At 34.8% G+C, this 22,147-nt stretch overlaps 2 protein-coding genes across 2 annotated transcripts; both read left to right on the forward strand.

The window, feature by feature from the left end:
* The first annotated feature begins 12,964 nt into the window (after positions 1-12,964).
* Positions 12,965-13,681, forward strand: LOC125859056 (uncharacterized). Its single transcript, XM_049538796.1, has one exon. It carries the CDS (start codon positions 12,965-12,967, stop codon positions 13,679-13,681), a length of 717 nt encoding a protein of 238 aa, XP_049394753.1.
* Positions 13,682-14,736: 1,055 nt separating this feature from the next.
* Positions 14,737-17,179, forward strand: LOC125859057 (uncharacterized). Its single transcript, XM_049538797.1, has 5 exons — positions 14,737-15,027; positions 15,093-15,643; positions 15,763-15,968; positions 16,061-16,502; positions 16,981-17,179. The coding sequence occupies exons 1-5, from the start codon at positions 14,737-14,739 to the stop codon at positions 17,177-17,179; spliced, it is 1,689 nt and encodes a 562-aa protein (XP_049394754.1).
* The last annotated feature ends 4,968 nt before the right edge of the window (positions 17,180-22,147 follow it).

A 22,147-nucleotide genomic window follows, 5' to 3' on the forward strand; every position in this document is an offset into this window, starting at 1 on the left:
GCTCTTGATAAAGCAACATATAATTGTCCATGAGAGAAGACAGGTTCGCGTAAATATATACCAACAAAATCTAATGTCTGTCCTTGAGCTTTATTTATAGTCATGGCAAAACATAATCGTACAGGAAATTGTGTTCTCTTAAAAGGAAGAGGCAATTTGTCATCTTCTGAAGTCATGAGTGGTATTCGTGGAATAAATACATGTGTATTTTTAAAATCACCGCTAGATATTGTTGCACTAATAACATGAGGTTTAAAATCATTACATATTAAGCGTGTCCCATTGCATAAACCTTCAGAAGGATTTAAATTTCTTAATAACATAATCGGACAATTTTTCTTCAAAGTTAATTTGTATGGAGGTAAACCTGTAGGATTTAAAGTGTGTAAGAAATCTTCATATTCACTTTGATCCTTTGGATCAATAGTTTCATCTATAGCAATATATACTTTTCCAGTGTTTGGAAATTGAGAGATCAACATGTCATTTATTTCATCAACAAAATCATTTTTAGTTGTTAGAATAGCACGAGAAGTAATAAACGAAGTTTTTGTACAACATGTGTATAAATCAGGATAAGTATTTCTAAAGAGAAGATTTAGAGATTCTTTTTCAGAAGTAAAAGGAATAATGAGGGAATGAGGAATTTGAATTTTTCCATGGTCATTTGTTTTTTCTTTTCCATCACCAATTCTCATTAAATATTCACAAAATTCAGGATCTTTAGTTGCACGCATATTCTTCGATAACTGTAATTTTTCAAGTTGATTCCAAATTTTAGAACACAATAAACTTTCACGAATAAAATCTTCTTTTTTTCCACTACGAACAACCGGAAGAGTTTGTCTGAAATCACCACTAAAAACAACTATTTTACCACCAAATAACGTATTTGTTTCCATTAGATCTCTTAAAAGTAAGTCAAATGCTTCAACCATTTTCTTTTTTGCCATTGAAATTTCATCCCACACAATTAATCGTGCATCTCGTATTAAAGATGCTAGTGAACTTTGTTTACTAATATTGCAAGTAAAATTTTCATTGACATCAATAGGAATTTTAAATCGAGAATGAGCAGTTCGACCTCCGGGAAGAAGTGAAGCTGCAACACCAGAACTTGCAGTTGCTAAAGCTATAAATCCCTTGTGTCTTATTGTAGCTAATAAAGCACGGTATAAAAAACTTTTACCAGTTCCACCAGGACCATCAATATAGAATGCGCCAAATTTATTTGACAATACTCTATCAAGAATAATATCGTAAGCCTTTCTCTGTTCAGTGTTTAATTTATTTTGTAACAATAAATCTTCCTCAGTAACAATGATATTTCTTTCGTAATGAACTTCTTTAGCTTCTCTTGCTAATGATGAAGGTTTGATATATTCTGAAATTAGTTGAAATTCATTAATGTCACGACCCATTGAATGAAGAACATCATTAATGCAATTTAATACTTTATAACGTATTTCTCTTACATTTAAGTTTGAACTTTTGTTGAAATCTTCAGACATTGGGCTTTCAAATCTTTCCCATAATTCTCTAGGATTTGTTGGATTACAATAAATCAATAACATAGCAAATAATTGTCTTAAACTGGATGACATTTGATAACTTGCAGCTTCAGACATGCATTCTACCAAATTATTATCACAAAGTAATAGTTCTCTTTTTTCTGCAGCTTCCCTAAATGAATTATATTGTACTCCATTTACAGTTCGTAGATCTTCATATGATTTTGGCCCTCTTACGTTCATTAAAAGAAGTCTAAGATAGTATCTTTCTCCTTCAGTTGGATGACATGTCACTATACGTCCAATAACATGACCTCGTTTACGACGTGTCCACATTTTATTTGTTGTTGACCATACAAAATGTTCTGGAAATTCACGATATAATAAATTTAGGTCCATAGCTTCTTTGTTTGATTTATTCATTAAAAAAAATTCAGTTAACATTGTTTTTGTTATCATGGGATTAGTTGCAATTTTGCTAATGTTGTCGGTACTTTTGAAGGAAACAAGTTGTTGTCCATGAAGATGCAGTTGCAGATGATATACAGTTGGACTCATTTCGCTAATAGGAAAAGCGAATATTCTCCATGCAGCTTCAGGTGGTGATACCCACCTAGCAGATTGATATTCTTTTATTTCATCTATTTCTAGGTTTACATCATTAGTTTGTATATGAAATGCTATTTTATCATGTCCTTTACAAATGTATTTATAAATGTACTTAACAACTTTTATATCAGAACAAATCTCTACATTTATATGGCAGTTGAATTTACAAAGTAAATATGGATTGTAAGGAACAACCCATGAGTTATCAAGAAAGTGTCCTCTAATTTTTACACTTTTTCCTGTATTTCGTCTTCTATAAATTGGGTATGAATTTTTTCCTTTAGTTGTTTGTTGTACAAACTCTTTAGGATACTTATTTTTACAACGTCCTTTTTTCTTCATACAAGAATTTGTTGGATTCAAGTTACCACAAGGACCATGCATCATGTGTTGTGTAACAAGTGAGTATAAATAGGGATATATATTTTCATCTGGTATTTCAGCACATACAAATCGATCATATGCTTCTGGAGTTAGTAATTTGTAATTATCATGTAGTATAATAAGAAAATGAGCATGGGGAAGTCCTCGTTTTTGAAATTCTATTGTATACATAAATGCTGCAACTTTACCAAATATATGCCTTTTTATTATATCATTTTTTAATTCTTCTACTTTTGCTCTAAACACTCTACTAACCAGATCAGGCCTATTTTGTACCTCATCAGTTGATATAAGTTTTTCTTCTATTTCAGGCCAAGAAGGATTACATGTTATAGTCAAAAATATATCAGGTTTTCCAAAACGCTGCACTAATGCAATAGCATCCATATACCGTCTACGCATATCTCTTGGACCTCCAGTAAAGCTAAGTGGAAGTATGCGTTGTTTTCCTATATGTGAAGCTTCTCTTTCCCCCTTACGTAAAACATCCAAAATTCCATCTAATACATCAGTTCTAATTAAATCTTGATTAAAGGAAGCAAAGTCTAATCGTTGGGTTTCAATTTTTATCCATTGATCTACTACATATTGTTGGAATAATCTTCCAGCATGTAAGACTATATTTTCATCATCTCTTATTTGAAGTTTGTAACAATAATATTCACGACAAGAAATAGTGTCTCGTTTGTGCTTTTCTTTTAGCATAACTTCGGCTTCCATGTTAAGCAGTCCATCTATTGAACACATATTTTTTATACTTGGTAGTTGTTCTTGTTCGCAATATACTTGTGTTGATGTTTTTGAAGAACACTTAATTTTCTTAATACCACAATGCCATCCACCTTGACCATATGGAAATAGCAATGGATATTGTAATGGATCATAACAACCGTAATAATAATTTACCAATTGATTTTTATCACTTTTTGTATATATTCGAATATGTGGTGTAGGAATAGAATTAGTAATATCTTGTTCTACCCATATTCCTGCAACTTCTGATACTGTTGGTAAGTTATATATACGTTGATCTAAGCCAGAATCACACTTAAGTGCAATATAAAAATCAGATAGTTGTGGAACATCAACTAAAGATTTTAAAAACATAGAGTATGGATTAATTTTTAATATTTCCATTAGTGTTCTCACAACATATTCATTTAATTTATTTGAACATGCCATTCGATTTCTTAATTCATTTTCACTATCAAAGAAATATAATTGAAGGTTTTTTCCTTTTTTATCGGTAGGAATCAAGTCATTGATGAAATGATACATCTGACCTTGAACCCGAAAAGTATAAATACCATTATATTTTTTTGCTAATTCTTTGTCATAAGTTACCCCTAGAGATGTGAAAGCAAATATATTATTGTATGTTCTAATATAAGTTCTAAAATGTTTTGATAGCTCTGTATTTTCTAAATAAAGGTTTTTTAATTCTATTGGAATGTCATGTGAAGTTAATTGAACAGAACCATTGCTACAACAAAATGCAGGTGATTCATATTCAAATCTTATGGCTTTACAAAAACGACAATTTGATACTTCTTTTAATTTGATATAATTAGTCTCTGATGGCATAGTACTATTTATTTCTGATAGGAGCAACATGGGTTTTTTCATAATAAGATTAGAACTTTGTGCAACAGAAACAATGGTGGAATTAGAAGATGATGTAGCAGGTAAATCATTATTCATTGAACTTTCAGATAAGTTATGTTTTCTTATTTCAGCTCTCTTTGCTCGACGACGTGCTAGAAGAATTTTTTTTTCTTCAGGTGGCATCAATTTGTATAATTCGCGTCTCCTAGCATTTGTATCCGTGTTTGATTTTAGAAATACATGCATATTTTTATGCTTTCTATTAGAAATAATGGTGGAATTATCAGATGATGTAGTAGCCAAATCATTATTCATTGAACTTTCCGATAAGTTATATTTTCTCGTTTCAGCTCTCTTTGCTCGGCGACGTGCTAGAAGAATCTCTTTTTCTTCAGGTGGCATCAATCTGTATAATTCGCGTCTCCTAGCATTTCTATCCGCATTTGATTTTTGAAAAGCAATCACATTTTTATGGTTTCTATTACTTGACATATTTGGCATCAAAATGATTTTACACAAAACAATTATCTGGTAAATAATAGTAATAATTTTAAATAAGAATAGTTGAGTAATACTTACCACACACTGAGAGAGAAGTGAAACACAGGAGCGAACAAATATCGTAAGGAAGTGAAAATTCTGTAAAGTTAACAGTTCAAACCATATATTAAATTTAATATAATAGACATGCATAACAAAGGAAAAAGTAAAAAATAAAAAATGCTAAAAATAACTGGTTGAGTTAAAATATTGTAGAAGAGACTATGGAATGGAAATAGTAATAAACAACACATATATATATAGCAAAGAAAATACATAAGTATTTTCTCCACCTTCTCTAAATAATTTTAGGTCTATTTCATCTTTTTTGCGCTTTCAATCAATAGAATGTACATATGAAGTGGTAACTTTCATGGTAAAGAAGCGTTTCACGGACTTGCAAGTAATGGGCTGTCAATGGAGGTGTTGTTGGATTTGGTTCGTATAGATTGGTGAGACTTGACCCTCGGGCTATCCCCAAGAAAGATTGTTTCAAGTACCTTGGGTCTATAATGTAGGGAAGTGGAGACATCGATGATGAAATCGTACATCGTATTAGTGGGTGTGGATGAAGTGGAGGGTTGCATTCGGAGTCTTGGATGGTAAAATGTTATCATCGAAAGTTAAAGGTAAGTTTTAACCAACTGAACATGGGAAAATAGGGAAACATATTCTGGGTCTTGTTTTAGTCTATACCGAACACACCCTTAGGTTCAAATTAATGAGTCTTTTTCAAATTACTAAAGGTAATAGGAAAAAATTGATTACGATAAATGTGAAAGGTCACGACAGACAAGGTTAATCATGAAGGGAAAAGTATACATGATAAATTTTTTTTTTTCTTGTGGAACTGCTCTTTGTTTTAGCTATCAACCTAATCCTAGAACAGGGAATGATCCTGGGCACTGTTTTATGCATACTGTTCATTTGTTATAAAATTAAGCCGATCGGACCTTTTTTTAAAAACAAATAAATTTGAAGACCAAGATAAGGTGGAATGCAGAAGGTTTTAATCTCTTCTCTGCCTTAATATCAAACGGGCTAGGTGAAATATCAATAACAAGAGAAAATGTTATCTTATGCTTCTACTGACAGATATTCAATGTTTGTATGACACGCATGCAAGAAGTAAGAAATTAAGCACATCAACATCTCTCATAGAAAAACAAAAAGCCAACATCATAGACTAACCAAGACGAAAATGCAAAATTTTAAGAGTTGACATCGAGAAAGACACGCCAACTCTTTCTTTAACATCCCGATTACTCAATTTTGCCATAGTTATATTTCTTTCTCTGTATTCTATAACCAATAATCACCATGTCATTGGATTTCACAAATCACAGTTGCTGCTTGAAATAGTCTCACAGTCGTAATAAGAATAGATCAAAGACCAAATCTTTGGTATCTTCACTTTAGAAAATATGAAAAAAGAGTCACTTTAGAAGCCTAAGTGCACCACAAAGATAACTACTTTGAACCCTCCATACGATATTTAAACATACGAAAACAATATAAAACCCCATAATTGAATTGATTTTCATTTCCACAAAGACCGAGGAAGAGATCGTCTCCAATCAGCTTTTTATTGAGGAGTGAGTGGAGAAAATTGTTTCCCAGTAGGTCTCATAAAACAATGAGACAAGTCACAATCCTCTTCTCTTTCCCAAGCAGGCTTTCATACCTCCCTTGACTTTAAACATACATGTTCCAACTTCTTGGGTAAAACACTATAAATCTGTTATAGAATAGATTTAAGAAATTTGAATTTTGTTAAGTTTATTATTGCAACTTCACCCTTCATCGCAGATGTTTCTGACCTTTAGATATAAATATATTTCATAAAAGTATTTAGGATTAGTTGAATTTGCAGCTTAAAGGATGGATTAGAATATCACCTCTTTCATAATTAATTAATCCTATGAAATAATTACCCAAAGTGAAAATCTATGTTGCTCGCACTCTCCAAATATGCACTACTTTTGACAACATTTTCCTACCGAAGACGTCCCTTCATTTCTGTCGTGTTTCTTGTTATATATATAATTTTAGTTTTTCTTGTCAAGGAGAAGGACCAAGGACTTTGCAATATAAGAATATAAGAATCAATTTTAGACACAGCACTGGAGAAGCTCACAACAGATGAGAAATTAAAAGAACTAAAGTAAATAAATAAATAGCTTAAAATGGAACTTGGTCTAACCCAAAATGCCAAGACTCAAATGAAAATCCAAAATTAGCCAAATAATTAGTCTCTTCTACTGACGGAAATATACTCGCTCTGCAATTCCCTAATTGATCTTAACATGTAAATTATTAGTACTGGAGCAGAATGAATGTTAAGGATTAGGATTCATACATCCCCACAAAGTTAATCGAACAGATTTAAGCAAAAAATGTGAATAAAACATACCTGAAAACACCCAATGGTTTAATCCTTTAGTCTTGAAAATCTAAGAAACCTGATGCAAATGAGATATTTATTTATTTTCATTGAAAGAGTGGAGAATTATAGATGATTCTAGAGATTAAAATATAAAAAAAGAAAAATACAAAAAAAGAAAAATACAACCTTCCTTTGACCAGGAGTGCACAGATATCAATATTAAGTTATAATTTGCCATTGTATATTTGATTTAATATCCGTTGTGCCACTGATATTTGCCCTTCTATAACCTTCCTTTGACCAGGAGTGCACAGATATCAATATTAAGTTATAATTTGCCATTGTATATTTGATTTAATATCCGTTGTGCCACTGATATTTGCCCTTCTATGACCTTCCTTTGACCAGGAGTGCACAGATATCAATATTAAGTTATAATTTGCCATTGTATATTTGATTTAATATCCATTGTGCCACTGATATTTGCCCTTCTATGTTTGATTTATTTTCCGTTTTGCCACTGGTCGTTGGTTGGCTTCACTCTTCTATATAATAGAAATATATTTACTTAAAACACTATTAGAAAACACACACAGGGACCAACCAAAGAAAAAAGAGAAAACACAATTGGTACTACAACAAGAAAAACGTCAACACCGTACACAATATGCATACACACAAAAACACACACCTACACCAACATATACAAATTACTCACAACTTACAAAAGAAACCATCTACACCTTGTAGACACGTAATTTTATACCGAACTTAAAATTTTATACTATTTTTAGAGCTTAAATATTTTTATAAATCTAAATTAAATATTCTGATTTTTATTTTACTTTATTAGGTTTATTGTAAAAGATTTGAAAACAATAAAAATAGAATCAAATTTTTTGGTAAGTTTTATTTTTAATTTACTCAAAAAGAAAAAAAAAAGCATTAGAAAATATATGTTTCCTTTTAATTTTAGCTTTAATAAATAAACTAGTGTTTCTTAATTATATATTTTAATTAGCTATTTAACTTTTCTTATATTTATATTTATTTAATTAATATAATTAGTTAATATCTTAAATTATTATATTTTATATTTATATATACCTACATATTACCCCCACTACCCCACTTCCCATGATGTCCCACAACTCCATTCACCACCCCTATACTACCCAACTCCCTCACATCACCACTACAAAAACGCACACATTTAATACACACACAACACAGCAACACACACTGACTACTCCATAAAACACACGCACAGGAGAATAAAAAAAATATTCCTTTCTCTCCAAAGACACACACACTAGACACAAAGAAAAAAAAAAGAAACATCAACATAAACGGACAAAATCTCAAAAGGAACAAAAATACGATAAAAAAATACAAAATCCCTAACATTTTAATTTCCGTCCAATTACTACAACACAGGATAACAAAAATACAACACACATCCACACCAAAAAAAAGATTTGTGGGAGTTCTAATCGAGCTTTGGTCAAAATTTTGCGATATTTAAGGTTCAACTTCACCTTATCTCATTAATTTATTGATGGAATTTGGCGTGATTATGTGACAAGTTTTTTTTATAGTTTTGTTTCATTCATAATTTGATCGAAATGAATATTGACCTCCTGTGTTATATGTATGTTATTTCTTAGTGCAAATCTCTTAAAGATGAATAAATCTTATTATTATGTAAGAATTTTTTTTATTCAATTCTATTATGACTAAGCTAATGTTTTTATGCTATTATTGTAGTTTAATATGGATGTCAATTGTCTATTTAAATTTACGTATTTTTGAATAATTGAGTCATTACCCGATAAACAAACAAATGAGTTTTGTTATTAAACTTGAATTTAGTTCACTTTGGGTTGGTTGATAATATTATTTCGAAATAACAAAAGACTGATAAATTTTGATTGAACTATTGTAGTTCAGCACCACTTGATTCACACTTAAAAATAGACAAATGGATTTTGGTATGCAAATAAATATAGATATGTTTAAAAAATGATTTCAATTAAGAATGTGGTTACACATCTTTTTTGAAACACTAAAAGAAATTCAAGAATGTGGTGACGCACCTTGACATATTTCTTTTTAATGATTAATTTTCACTAAATTTAAACTAAAATTTTTAGACAGAGAAAATTAGGTGATGTACTCGAGAGAGGAAACCAGTTATGAATCTAAGCTATTGTACGTCAAGACCTAAAATGCAGTTACGCATATAGGCTGAGATCAAATGAAATTCAGCAATAAAAAATACAAGCTAATCATGACATGTAAACACAATTTATTAAAAAAAATTAAAGTAAATATAAGTCAATAAGAGAGACCGTGCTAGAACCACGGGACTCAAGGGGTGTCTAATACTTTCCCCTCGGTCGACAGAATTCCTTACCCGAATTTCTAGTATGCAGACCATAATAAAGAGTCATTTCCTTTTGATTAGGGATTACAAATAAAAGGTGACTTGGAACACCATAACTCAATTTCAAGTGACAACTCTGAAAAATAAAAAAAAATTATATTCAACACCATCACTTAAATTGGAAAAACTCTATTCCGCCGTCCGAAAAGGGGTGTGACATCTCTGGCGACTCTACTGGGGAATAACCAAAATTTGAGCTTGATTATATTGACTATTACTTGATTTTATTATTATTATTATTTTGCATATATTGTATATGGTGGTCAAATGTGATACTTGTTGCTCATTTATCACGTTTATATTGTTGAATTGTAATAAATTATCTTTTTTAGCACCATCTACGTCTCTAAAAATAAGGTAGGAGGGAATGTAGTTATGTATCTCACTTTCTTTTGAGATAAAGTTAGAGTGTCTTGACACCTAGTGATGGTATTTAGTCACACATGTTAGGGGGGATTGGACCAACAATAAAGTCGGAATAGCACTGCTACCGATAAGTTGCCCCTCTCTGGCTCGAGTTGTTCACTCGGTTAAGCCAGTCTAGATATCTATCTCCTTCGGATTTGAACCTAGTAAAATTGGAACATAGAAATGTTTATCCTTAGTAGGCTCCGCTTATTTTCATAATTTACATTTATTTAGTGAGACTCGACACAGGGTTTGGTTTGTCTAAGATAGCAGACCCATTTTTTGACCAACATGTAGATTTTATGTGCTATTTATAATATTATTTTGAACGTATTTGCATATTGACCAATTTTATAGTGATCGGTGAATTGAAAAATGTTGACATTTAATTTTTACTTAAACAATAGAGAGAGAAAACACAAAAAAAATTAGAAGTTCTTAATTTCTTAAAAAATGAAAATTCTAAAAAATAATAATCATTTTAAAACAAAATCACAAGAAAAATAAAATAAATTTCATTTTAAAAGCTTTTTATACCATTTTAAATAGAAAAATATTATTGCATTTTCCAATAAATTAGAACCATTCAAAAAAAATTAATTGTCCGATCTGAACGAACTACACACACCTGATTCTCACTTCGGTGAGATACGTAGGCAACCCTCTTTGGATTCGATGATCCTTATTTAAAATTTCAAAACAAAAAAAAAGAACTTCTTAATCTTTATTTTAAAAGAAATTAAAAAAGGCAAAAGGTTGTTTATTCCTTCTAAATATAGGAGTTTTACCCTTCTTCAAAAAAAAAATTATACTTCACGTATCAAAATCTATTGAACTACGTTCGACCTGATACGTAGACAGCCTTATTTTAAGGTTCGATCCAACTAAAAAAAATTTAAAAAGTCCTCGTCACAAAAAGGTGGGGCAAAAAAAGGGAGGCATAAAAAATTTGGAATATTTATTTTATTTTTGAGAAAAATTTGACTTGGTTGGTACAAAAATACTTAGGAATGTGCATAAGAAAAAATAATAAAGTGTTAAAATATTTGGCAAGACATGTAATACTTGAGAAACTGTTTTGCTTAAAGTTAAGGTTAAAACAAGTTCGAACATATGTTTCATGTGCATTGTGTGGTGACTTTTATATATAAAATTCAATGACATGACTTTGTTCACTCTGTTTTCTAGGGAACAAACACCCTAGTTGCATTTTGACCTTAGGGAGCAAACACCCTAGAGATACCATCTTTCATTTTTAGGGAACAAACACCCTAATTGCATCAATGTTTTGCATTTTCCTTTTGGTACAAATATTTCTCATTTATGCTAGGAGCTTAAATGATATTTTTCTGGTGTAATCTGGGGAAAAAGAATATTGTGATTATTCTATTTGATGATTCTATTAAGCGGGATCTTCCTAAGTAATGAAATTAGTGTAGCAGGACTCTCCTAGACAATGGGATTTAGTGTAGTAGGGCACTCCTGAACAATGGGATTTAGATTAGCAGGACCCTCCTACGTAATGGAACTAGGAGGACTCTCCTGGACATTGGGATTAGCAGGATCCTCCTGGACAATGGGATTAGCAGGATCCTCTTACATAATGGGATTTAGATTAGTAAGACCTTCATGGACAATGGAATTAGCAGGACCCTCCAACATAATGGGATTTAGTTTAGCAGAACCCCTGCTGGACAGTGGGATTAACAGGACCCTCCTACATAATGAGATTAGTTTAGAAGGATCTTCCTACATAATAAGATTAGCAGGACCATCCTATATAATGAGATTTATTTTATTTTCTCTTAGAATAAACACTTTATAGTCTAAGACTTTTTATTTTTCTCCTAGGATAAACACTTCCTAGTCTCAGACTGTTATTTTTTATTTTCTCCTAGGATAAATACTTCCTAGTCTCAGACTGTTATTTTTTATTTTCTCCTAGGATAAACACTTCCTAGTCTCAGACTTTTTATTTTTCTCCTAGGATAAACGCTTCCTAGTCTGAGACTGTCACACCCCCATTTTTCGTCAAAACAAAATTAATAGTTTTGAAAAAACAACGAGTTTTTCCAATTAAAGTGACATTTCGAAAAGGGATTATTTTTATTTCAAAGGTGCCACTTGGAATTGAGTTTTGGTATTCCAAGTCACCTTATTTAAATTCCTAATCAAAAGGAAATTTGACTATTTATTTTGTTTGGTCTACGAAAACAGAGATCGGATAAGGAATTCTACTGTCTCTTACTGGAGAGGCCACGAACTGGTTGAATAAGATGCCAAATGACTCTATCAGAACTTGGAATGAGTTGAAGGAAGCTTTCCTCGAACGATTCTTCCCAGAATCAAAAAAGTTGCAGATGAAGGACAAGATTAGTACACACAAGCAGCTACCAGGAGAAGCAATGCATGATACTTGGTAGAGGTTCAGCCAAAAGTTGAAGAAATGCCCCAACCATGATCTTATCGAAAGGCATCTTAAACAAGCCTTTTATAGGTCTCTGAATTATGTTACTAAACATGTTGTTGATGCTGTTTGTGGAGGGTCATTTATGAGGAAGTCATTTGCGGAGAGCATACAGCTATTGGATGAGGTATCAAAGAACAACAGAACATGGTACACTAGGATGCAGAGGTAGGAGAGCTCGGGTATACATTTGAGCTTTCAGTTGAACAGAGGAAAAAAGAAGAAGAAGAAAGGGACCAAGACATGGCACATATGAGGACTCAAATAGACCTGCTCACAAAGCACATTGTTGTCAAGTCTAAAAAGGTGAATGTTGTGGGATAGCAGAACAGGTATGAAGATCAGGATCTTGACATTGATGAGGAAGCTAACTATTTGGGGAACTAAGGAGGTTTCCAGAATTATAACTCTGGAAATTAGGGTTACAATTCTGGAAATGCAGGTCAGAGTTATGTTAGGGATGGTCAGTATGAAAGACCAGCAAATAGGGATCAAGGAAACTGGGAAAACAGAGACGGGTTAGGAATGATCGCAGTGGTGTATATGTACCTCCAGGTAATAGAGACTGGGCGAGTGGTAGTTATAGTGGGTCTAAGCTTGAGGACATGATGGCTAAGGTACTTCAGAAGGTTGAGTCAATCGATGCAGGGGTGAAAGAAATGAGAGGTGACTTCTCGAGCATGAGTCAGTTGGTGGACTCTCACACCACCTCCATTAAACAAATAGAGCAGCAGTTGGGGCAACTCTCAACCTCACTAAATCAGAGAAAGAATGGATCACTATCAAGTGATACCATTCAAAATCCGAAGAAGGACAGACACTGCATAGCCAACGCAACCAGGAGTGGTAAAGTTCTTTCTGACCCTATTTCTGCAGGTACCAAGTATGAACAGATCTTGGAGCAAGCTAGTAGAGAGGAGGATGAGACTATACAGGTAGATGATCTGGAGGAGGCTCAACAAGCTCAACCTAAAGCACCACCTGTGAGAGGAAAAGAGAAAGAGGTTCAGGAAAACCTGCCATTACAGCAGATTCCCAGACCACCTCCTCCTTTCCCTCAAAGGCTCAAAAAGAAAGCTGAAGATGGAAAGTTTACGAAATTCATCACCATGTTGAAACAACTTTCAGTAAACATTCCATTGGTAGAAGCTCTAGAGCATATTCCAAGATATGCCAAGTTCATAAAAGACTTGGTTACCAAAAAAAGAGCCGTAAGTCATGATTTTTCTAATAATGGTCATCATTGCAGTGCCATTGCTACTAGATCTCTGGTTCAGAAAAAGGAGGATCCAGGTGCATTCACGATACCATGCACCATTGGGTAAATCAAGTTTGCAAAAGCTTTATGTGATCTGGGAGCTAGCATAAATCTAATGCCTTTAGCCATTTATAAAAAGTTAGGTTTGGGAGTACCAAAACCTACAGCAATGAGGTTGATGATGGATGATAGGTCAGTAAAGAGGCCGGTGGAAATCCTGTGTGATGTACTGGTAAAGGTGGACACTTTCATCTTTCCAGTTGATTTCGTGATTCTAGATTGCGAAGTGGATTTTGAGGTTTCCATCATCTTGGGAAGACCCTTTTTAGCCACGGGAAGAGCTTTAGTGGATGTTGAAAGAGGAGAGTTAAAGTTCAGACTCAACACAGATGAGGTAAGGTTCAATATTTGCAGGTCAATGAAACAACCACGAGATATGAATGTGATATCTGCAATAGAGATGGTCACTGATGAAAACATGAGGGTACCCATAGAAGAGAGAATAGTTGTTGAAACATTAGCAGTAGTACTGATGAACTTTGATGCTGATTTTCGGTCTGACTATATAGAGACCGTGAATGCCTTGTAGGGTATGGGAGCACATTCATATGCTCCAAAGAAATTGGACTTGGACTTGAAAAATAGGCCAAACCCTCCAGCAAAACCATTCATTGAGGAGCCACCGGTGTTAGAGCTGAAACAGTTACCCACTCACCTCAAGTATGTATTCTTGGGTACTAATAACACTTTACCTATGATATTGGCTGCGGATTTGAATGAAGAGCAGGTACAAGAGGTGATCAAGGTGCTAATAAGATACAAAAGAGCCATTGGCTGGACCATTGCTAATATAATTGGGATACCTCCAGGTATTTGCACGCATAAGATTCAGCTTAAGAAAGACTGCAGCCCGAGTATTGAACACCAACAAAAGTTGAACCCACCTATGCAAGAGGTGGTTAAAAAATAAATAATCAAATGGTTAGATGCTGGGGTGGTCTACCTTATCTCTGATAGCCACTAGGTCAGTCCAGTGCAATGTGTGCCTAAAAATGGACTGTGGTGGCAAATGCCAAGAATGAATTAATCCCACATAAACCAGTCACTGGATGACGAGTGTGCATGGACTACAGTAAGCTGAACAAGTGGACTTTGAGGGATCATTTCCCCATGCCTTTCATGGACCAAATGCTTGACAGGTTGGCAAGTAAAGGATGGTATTGTTTCTTAGATGGATACTCTGGCTACAACCAGCAATCAATTGCACCTAAAGATCAGGAAAAGACAACCTTCGCATGTCCTTATGGCACCTTTGCGTTTAAACGCATGCCATTTGGACTATGTAATGCACCAGCCACATTTCAAAGGTGTATGATGTCCATCTTTTCAGACATGGTTGAGGACACTCTAGAGGTATTTACGGATGACTTCTCTGTAGTAGGCGATACTTTTGATGACTGTTTATTGAATCTTAGCAGGGCTTTACAGAGAGATTTGAGGAATCCAACTTAGTGCTAAATTGGGAGAAGTGCCACTTCATGGTAAAAGAGGGCATAGCCCTTGGACACAAGGTGTCACAAAAAGGAATTGAGGTCGACAAGTCTAAGATTAAGGTGATTAAAGAATTACCTCCGCCAATTTGTGTGAAGGGTGTTCGAAGCTTCCTAGGACACACCAGATTTTATAGGCGTTTCATCAAAGACTTCTCCAAAATTGCACACCCCATGTGCAAGATTTTAGAGAAGGGGGTGAAATTTGTCTTTGATGGGGCATGCCTTAAAGCTTTTGAGTGCCTAAAAGAGAAGCTGATTTCAGCACTAGTGATTATTGGCCCAGACTGGGCAGAGCCGTTTGAGGTGATGTGTGATGCTAGTGGGACTGCGTTAGGAGTTGTGTTGGGACATAAGTGCAACAAGATGTTCTTTTCGACTTACTATGCAAGTAAGACGCTAAATGGGGCACAGCGAAACTACATAGTCACTGCGCAGGAACTTTTGAAAAGTTCAGAGCTTATATGCTGGGCACTAAGGTGATAGTTCACACATACCATGCTGCCTTGAGATATCTCATGGCAAAGAAAGATGCCAAGCCTTGACTGATCTGATGGGTATTGCTTCTCCAAGAGTTTGACTTCGAAGTGTAAGACAGGAGAGGTTGTGAGAACCAGGTAGCTGATCACCTGTCTAGGTTGGAAGCTGCAAAGAAGGAAGAACTTGAGCTCGAGAGAGATGACACATTCCCGGATGAGCAGGTATTAGCTGCTACTCTTGACCTTATTCCTTGGTTTTCTGACTATGCTAATTTTCTGGTTAGTGATTTGATGTCGGAGGGGCTAACATATAGCAAAGGAAAAGGTTTAAGCATGATGTAGGTAAGTACTTTTGGGATGAACCATATTTGTACAAGGTGTGTGCTGACAATATAATTAGGTGATGTGTTCCGAAAGCCAAAATATTGCACATTTTGGAGGCCTGTCACTCATCTCCAGTTGGTGGTCATGATGGTGGTGCTCGAACAGCCCACAAAATACTTCAGTGTGGGTACTACTGGCCCACAATTCATCAAGATGCAGTGGACATAGTAAGGAGTTGTGATGTGTACCAGCGGCAAGGAGCCATCTCTCAGTGTCATGAGTTACCCATGACACCTATTCTGGAGGTGGATTTGCTTAATGTGTGGGGTATTGACTTCATGGGCCCCTTTGTGATTTCATATGGAAAGAAATATATACTGGTGGTTGTGGACTATGTGTCCAAATGGGTTGAAGTTGTCACGTTACCTAAGAATGATGGAAAGAGTGTAGTTGGGTTCTGTAAAAGAACATCTTCTCAAGGTTTGGAACACCTAGAGCCATTATCAGTAATGGTGGGTCTCACTTCTGCAACAAGGTTTTTAGTGCAACTCTGACCAAGTATGGGGTAAAACAGCACAAAGTGGCAACACCTTATCACCCACAAACTAGTGGTCAAGTGGAGGTCTCCAACAGGGAAATTAAAGCAATCTTGGCAAAGACAGTGAATGCTAACAGGACAGATTAGGCACAAAAGCTAGATGATGCCCTATGGGCATATCGGCCAGCTTTCAAGACACCTATTGGTATGTCTCCATATCAATTGGTGTTTGGAAAGGCATGTCATTTGCCAATTGAGCTTGAGCATAAAGCATTCTGGGCGTTGAAGAAGCTAAACCTAAATTGGAGCGAAACCGCAAACTTGAGGCTAGATCAGATCAATGAGATGGATGAGTTTTGTCTGAGGGCCTATGAGAGAGTTGCATTGTATAAGGAAGGATGAAGCTATATCATGACAAGCATATTGAGAAAAGGATCTTTACGCCTGGTGACCTGGTGTTACTCTTCAACTCCAGACTGCGTCTGTTTCTAGGAAAACCGAGGTCTAAATGGTCTGGACCTTTTAAGGTCACACAGGTATTTCAATCTAGTGTTATTGAGCTAGAGAATGATAAAGGCGAGAGGTTCAAAGCCAATGGCCAGAGAATCAAGGCATATATGGGTGTCCCTGATGATGTAAATATTGTCGAGGAATGCAAACTTGATGAAGTCTGAGTAATCAAGTAACCTGCTTCGGGCCGCGACGTTAAATTGCGCGCTGCTTAGGAGGCAATCCAAGATGTAATTGTAGTCAGTACTTTCCATTTTTCCTATTTCTCTTTGTTTTTTTTAGAGTCATTAGGTGTTGATGTGTGCAGGAGAGAATGGGTTATAAAGTGCAGGAACTGGGTGCAGACTGTCCTTCACAAGCAGTCTCACGGATCGTGGTTACCTTCACTCCATCAATTTTAGCATCAACCTAAAGGAGCTACTAGAAGTTGCAAGAAAAAGGTTTCACGGTCCGTCATGTTTTGTACGGACCGTCTAGCCTCTCGTGAATCACAAGTAAGTATGTTGTTGCCAAAGTCAATTCAACAGACCACTACACAGACCGTGGTGACCTTCACGGGCACTTTCACGGTCCGTCGTCCACAACCCAGTCCTATAAATACCCGACCCGACCCGCGATGGCATCAAAATTAAAAGAATGGTTTCTAAAATTCCTGAAGCACAAAAGGTCGGGGGGTTTTCCGCTTTTTCTCTTCCATAACAGTTCTTAAGAGGTTTAAAACCATCCCCATCATCCATAATTCCTAAAATCATTAACGATTCCAATCTCTAATCCTAAGTTATCAAGAACCTCGAATAGCAATAATTGATTCGTCCTTCTGCGCGAAATTTATTTTTGAACTCCAAGTAAGTTATTTCATCACTTGTTTTACGGTTGATCTCGTATGACAATGAGTTGAGTTACTTCGATTTAGTCGAGTTTAGTATAAGTATGTGACGAGTTACTCGTGATGTGTGATGAATTACAAGTGGGTTAGTCAATTTGGGAAGTTTTCACTATTTTTGTGTGTTAGTCTATGACAGAGGGTCGAATTTGTTAGTAGGTGGTGGACGTTAGGTTAAGTAATTTAGTTGAGTAAGAAGTAGAATAAAGTTTCAGTTATAGGAAGAGTTTGAATTTGTGTAAAAATGGTGGTTAAGTGCTAAAATCCAAGGTTGGGAAGAAGGTGACTGACATATTGCCCCAAGTGTAAGACTACGACAGGTTGTACGGATCGTGGAAGACATCACGGGTCGTTCAACTTGTCGTAGACCACACTTGAACTCAATCCAACCATCAGTTAAAGTTCACGGGTAGTATCACGGACCGTGGTGAACCCCACGGGTCGTGAAGCCGTTCGTGAACATCCCTTGGTAAATAGTTCCACATTCCATCTTGCACAACGACTCTGTCCAAATCCCACGACTGCTTTCACGGTCTGTGGTGAATACCACAGCCTGTACAAGTTCTCGTCCAGTCTACTTTAGATGTACAATTTTAAAATTTTTATATATGCAGTTTTTGTTCATTATTGGTTCCGTGGCCCTTCTCAATGATAGATTGGATGAAGGCATTCTTAAGGTAAGGCGTCATGATGATATGCCACAGGGGAAGTATGACTACACGCTAGTGTGTCATTTTATTGATGATTGTACTGAATTGGTGACTTGTTCCTCAGGTACAATGGGTCCCATAAGGAAGAATGTTAACAAACCTACCCCCGTCACCGCTTCGCAATCAGAGGGTCATGACGACTCCAAATCGAGTGGGTCTGAGGTGCAAATAAATGTCACACCTGAAGATCACTCGGCTTGGACTACTAGATCACTGGCTAGAAAAGCTATTCTCCTGAACTCTCATCCTCAAGCTGAAGAGAGAGATAGTAGTTCTGATAACAGGGAAAACTCGGGAAGTAAATCTGATGCTGATGCTGGCAACCAATCTGCGGATGACTCGGGGGGCAGTGCTGAATCTGAAAACGGTTCTCAGAGCGACACAAGTACCTCCCCACTTGTGGCTACCACAGAAGCTGCAACTGGAGTTCGAGAGGAAGAAGTTAATAGAGAGGATGAGGAGGAAATCATCGATGATGACACCATGGTGATGTATGTGAATGCTCAGGAACCTAACCCTGCATTGAGACCATAACTGATTGCTTGTTATCGCTCCATGTGGACTGTCCACCGGTCTAAAGAGTTCTTCGACAATGGTATTGTGAACAAAATTGGGGGCTTCAAGAATCGAGCAATCATGCCTGAGACTAGGGTGGTGGTAGCTGATATCAAAGCATTCTCTGACATCTATCGGATATTTCAGCTCCATTAGTTCGACCTGATGGACAAGTGTTAACTCTTGTGAATATTAATTCAAAAAAAAAAAAAAAGACCATGACTGGAAGCACGAATTCAGAACCACGAAAATAAACCTCGAGCTCAACTTTTATTGTGTTTTTTTTGTTGTTGTTTTAGAAAAAAGAATGAAAAGTTTTCTTTTTTTCTGTCTCTGTGCGTGTGTTTTTGAGAAAGAAAAATGTTTTTTCCGTGTATTTTGTAGTGTAGCTGATTTTTTTCTTGGTTTTGTGCGTCTATGTAGTATTTTGTTTTTTGTATGTATGTAAGCGTTGTTTTTTTTCCTTCCTTTTTGTTGCCTGACTGTCGTCGTGTAGGTATGTGTGTGTATTGTTTTATAGGGGTATGTAGTTGTATTGTTGTTGAGAGGAGAGTGGAGTGGGGTGTGTGGGGTAGTGGAGTGGAATTTGGGTAGTGGGGTTAGTTTTAGGTTTTTATTTTTTATTTTTTTATAATATAATATAAGAATTTTATTTAAATACTTTTAAACTAATAAAATTGAGTAGCTAATAATAAATTATAAATAAGTAATACTAGCTTATTTATTAAACTAATTTAAAGGAAAATATATATTTTTTTTGTAACTTTTCTTTTCTTGTTTAAACAATCGAAAATAAAACTTGCTTAAAAGAGTGATTCTTTTGTTGGTTTCAAATATTTTAAAATAAACTTAATAAAATAAGATAAAAGTCAAAAATATTTAATTTAGATTTTTAAAATATTTAAACTCTAAAAATGGTGTAAAATTTTAGGTTCGGTGAAAAATTAAGTGTCTACAGAGACGTTATTTTATTTTCTCCTAGGATAAACATTTCCTAGTCTGAGATGTTATATTTTATTTTTTCCTAGGATAAACACTTGCTAGTCTGTTTATTTTTATAAAAATTTCACATTTGCTAATAACTCACAAAAAATTTCCAATGAAAAGTGGGGCAAAAAATTTTGTTTATTTCTTTTGTTTATGATGGTTTTCAGGTTTCTTCAAGCGAAACATGAAATTGAAATTCAAGAACAAAGTTTCAACTCTTTTCAGAATGCTCAATCCCCATGATAGCTAGAATCAGCTTCTTAATCGAATGTAGCAACCTAATCTCCTGACACCTGCTTCTATCCTGATCAACCAAACATAAAGTCATTCAAGAACATTTTCAATTTGTCATTTTGAAGAGTGTCAAAAGCTCACTCGAAGTGGAAAGTTAAGCCTCAATTCAAGATCAAGATACTCATCTAAAAATATCAAGGTGATATTTGAAAGTCAAGACTCAAGTGAAGACTCAAGAGAAGCTTCATAGATAGGAACTTGTACTTTTATTTTTCTTTTGACTATTAGCTTTCATTTTTTCTATGTAAGGATACGAGTCGCGACCTAGAGCCTCGGTGGAACCTCACTTAACTTCCAACTCATCACCTCATTTTCTTGAACTACACGTGACCCGATTCCCTTATTACTCGAGATATGTAGGATGTCCAAAACCAAGACTCTGTCACACATATTGTTTTAACAAATACAAGTCCGGTCAAAACTTGTCACGTATCTACTTCTTTGTCTGGAAACTCTTCGAGTTTTCAATCAAAGAGGGGCAAACTCTAGACACATAATTATTGACCGAACATAAAATTTTATACCATTTTTAGAGCTTAAATATTTTTATAAATCTAAACTAAATATTTTGATTTTTATTTTACTTTATTGGTTTATTGTAAAAGATTTGAAAACAGCAAAAATAGAATCACATTTTTTGAGTTTTATTTTTTAATTTACTTAAAAAGAAATAAAAGCATTCGAAAATATTTGTTTTCTTTTAATTTTAGCTTTAACAAATAAACTAGTGTTTCTTAATTATATGTTTTAATTAGTGACTTCATGTATCAGGACACTACTTCCAATTCAAGTGTCAACAATCACGTGTAGTAATATAACCCAACCGAATGGGTTGGGGTCGAGTCCGAAGGGAACGGTTAGTAATCAAGAATTAAATAGAAAAGTAAAACTTAGTTCTAATCAAGCATAGCTATAAACATTAACGAAAACAAACATATTAAATCAAAAAGTGACACAAATGTCAATTATCAATGGGGGGTTTGTATTCAATTAATAAACCAAAAATAGCAAAAATATAAAGATGCGAGATAGGGAGATAGGATTCTTGGGATGTGATAAGAATATGGGATAAAATAAACAACCGGGTAAATTGCTGAACATTTGTAACTAGGCTAGACTTTAGTGGGAGTAAATTTTCTCTCGAACAACTTAACCTGAATTAACACAATTTCTCTCAAACACCAAGTTGCAGCAATTAAGCACAATTTTCTCCTTAGTCCATTCACTCTCTCGAGCTGAATCTATAGGAGAAGGTCTAGGGTTCACTCTCTCAAGCTGAACCCACAACAACCCAATAACCACATGCTATCGATTTAGTAGTTTTGGTTTTAAAACCTCTCTCTTGAGCAAGCCAAAACCACTAAGATGAAATCGTATTTGGAACTACAATATCATTAAGTTCAAACACAACTACTAAACGAATTCACATTTAAACAGAAAATAGACTGACAACGAGCAATACCCAACAATAAATTTAACCCATATTCACATAATCACACCCCAAGAATTGTGGTTTTAACTAGACATGAAAAAGAGATAGAAATCGATACCAAAAAGTGTTTCCATCAAATGGGTACGATAGAAAATGTCTTTAAACACGTCAAGGATGAAGATTCTTCAAGACCCACTTCCAATTTCTTGGAATTGTAAACCTTCAAATCTTCAAAGCTCAAGAACAATGTCTCCAAAAAATTCCAAGAATT

This window comes from Solanum stenotomum, chromosome 3 (genome assembly GCF_019186545.1).
Source record: "Solanum stenotomum isolate F172 chromosome 3, ASM1918654v1, whole genome shotgun sequence".
In the NCBI taxonomy this organism is placed as follows: domain Eukaryota; kingdom Viridiplantae; phylum Streptophyta; class Magnoliopsida; order Solanales; family Solanaceae; genus Solanum; species Solanum stenotomum.

Bases quoted from the DNA above. Each gene is read 5' to 3' on its own strand.
- LOC125859056 (XM_049538796.1), top strand. From the start codon at position 12,965: ATGGCTAAGGTACTTCAGAAGGTTGAGTCAATCGATGCAGGGGTGAAA.
- LOC125859057 (XM_049538797.1), top strand. From the start codon at position 14,737: ATGGACTACAGTAAGCTGAACAAGTGGACTTTGAGGGATCATTTCCCC. The intron at 15,644-15,762 runs GTGATAGTTCAC...AGTGTAAGACAG, and splicing joins CTTATATGCTGGGCACTAAG to GAGAGGTTGTGAGAACCAGG. The intron at 15,969-16,060 runs GTTTAAGCATGA...GTGTTCCGAAAG, and splicing joins AACATATAGCAAAGGAAAAG to CCAAAATATTGCACATTTTG.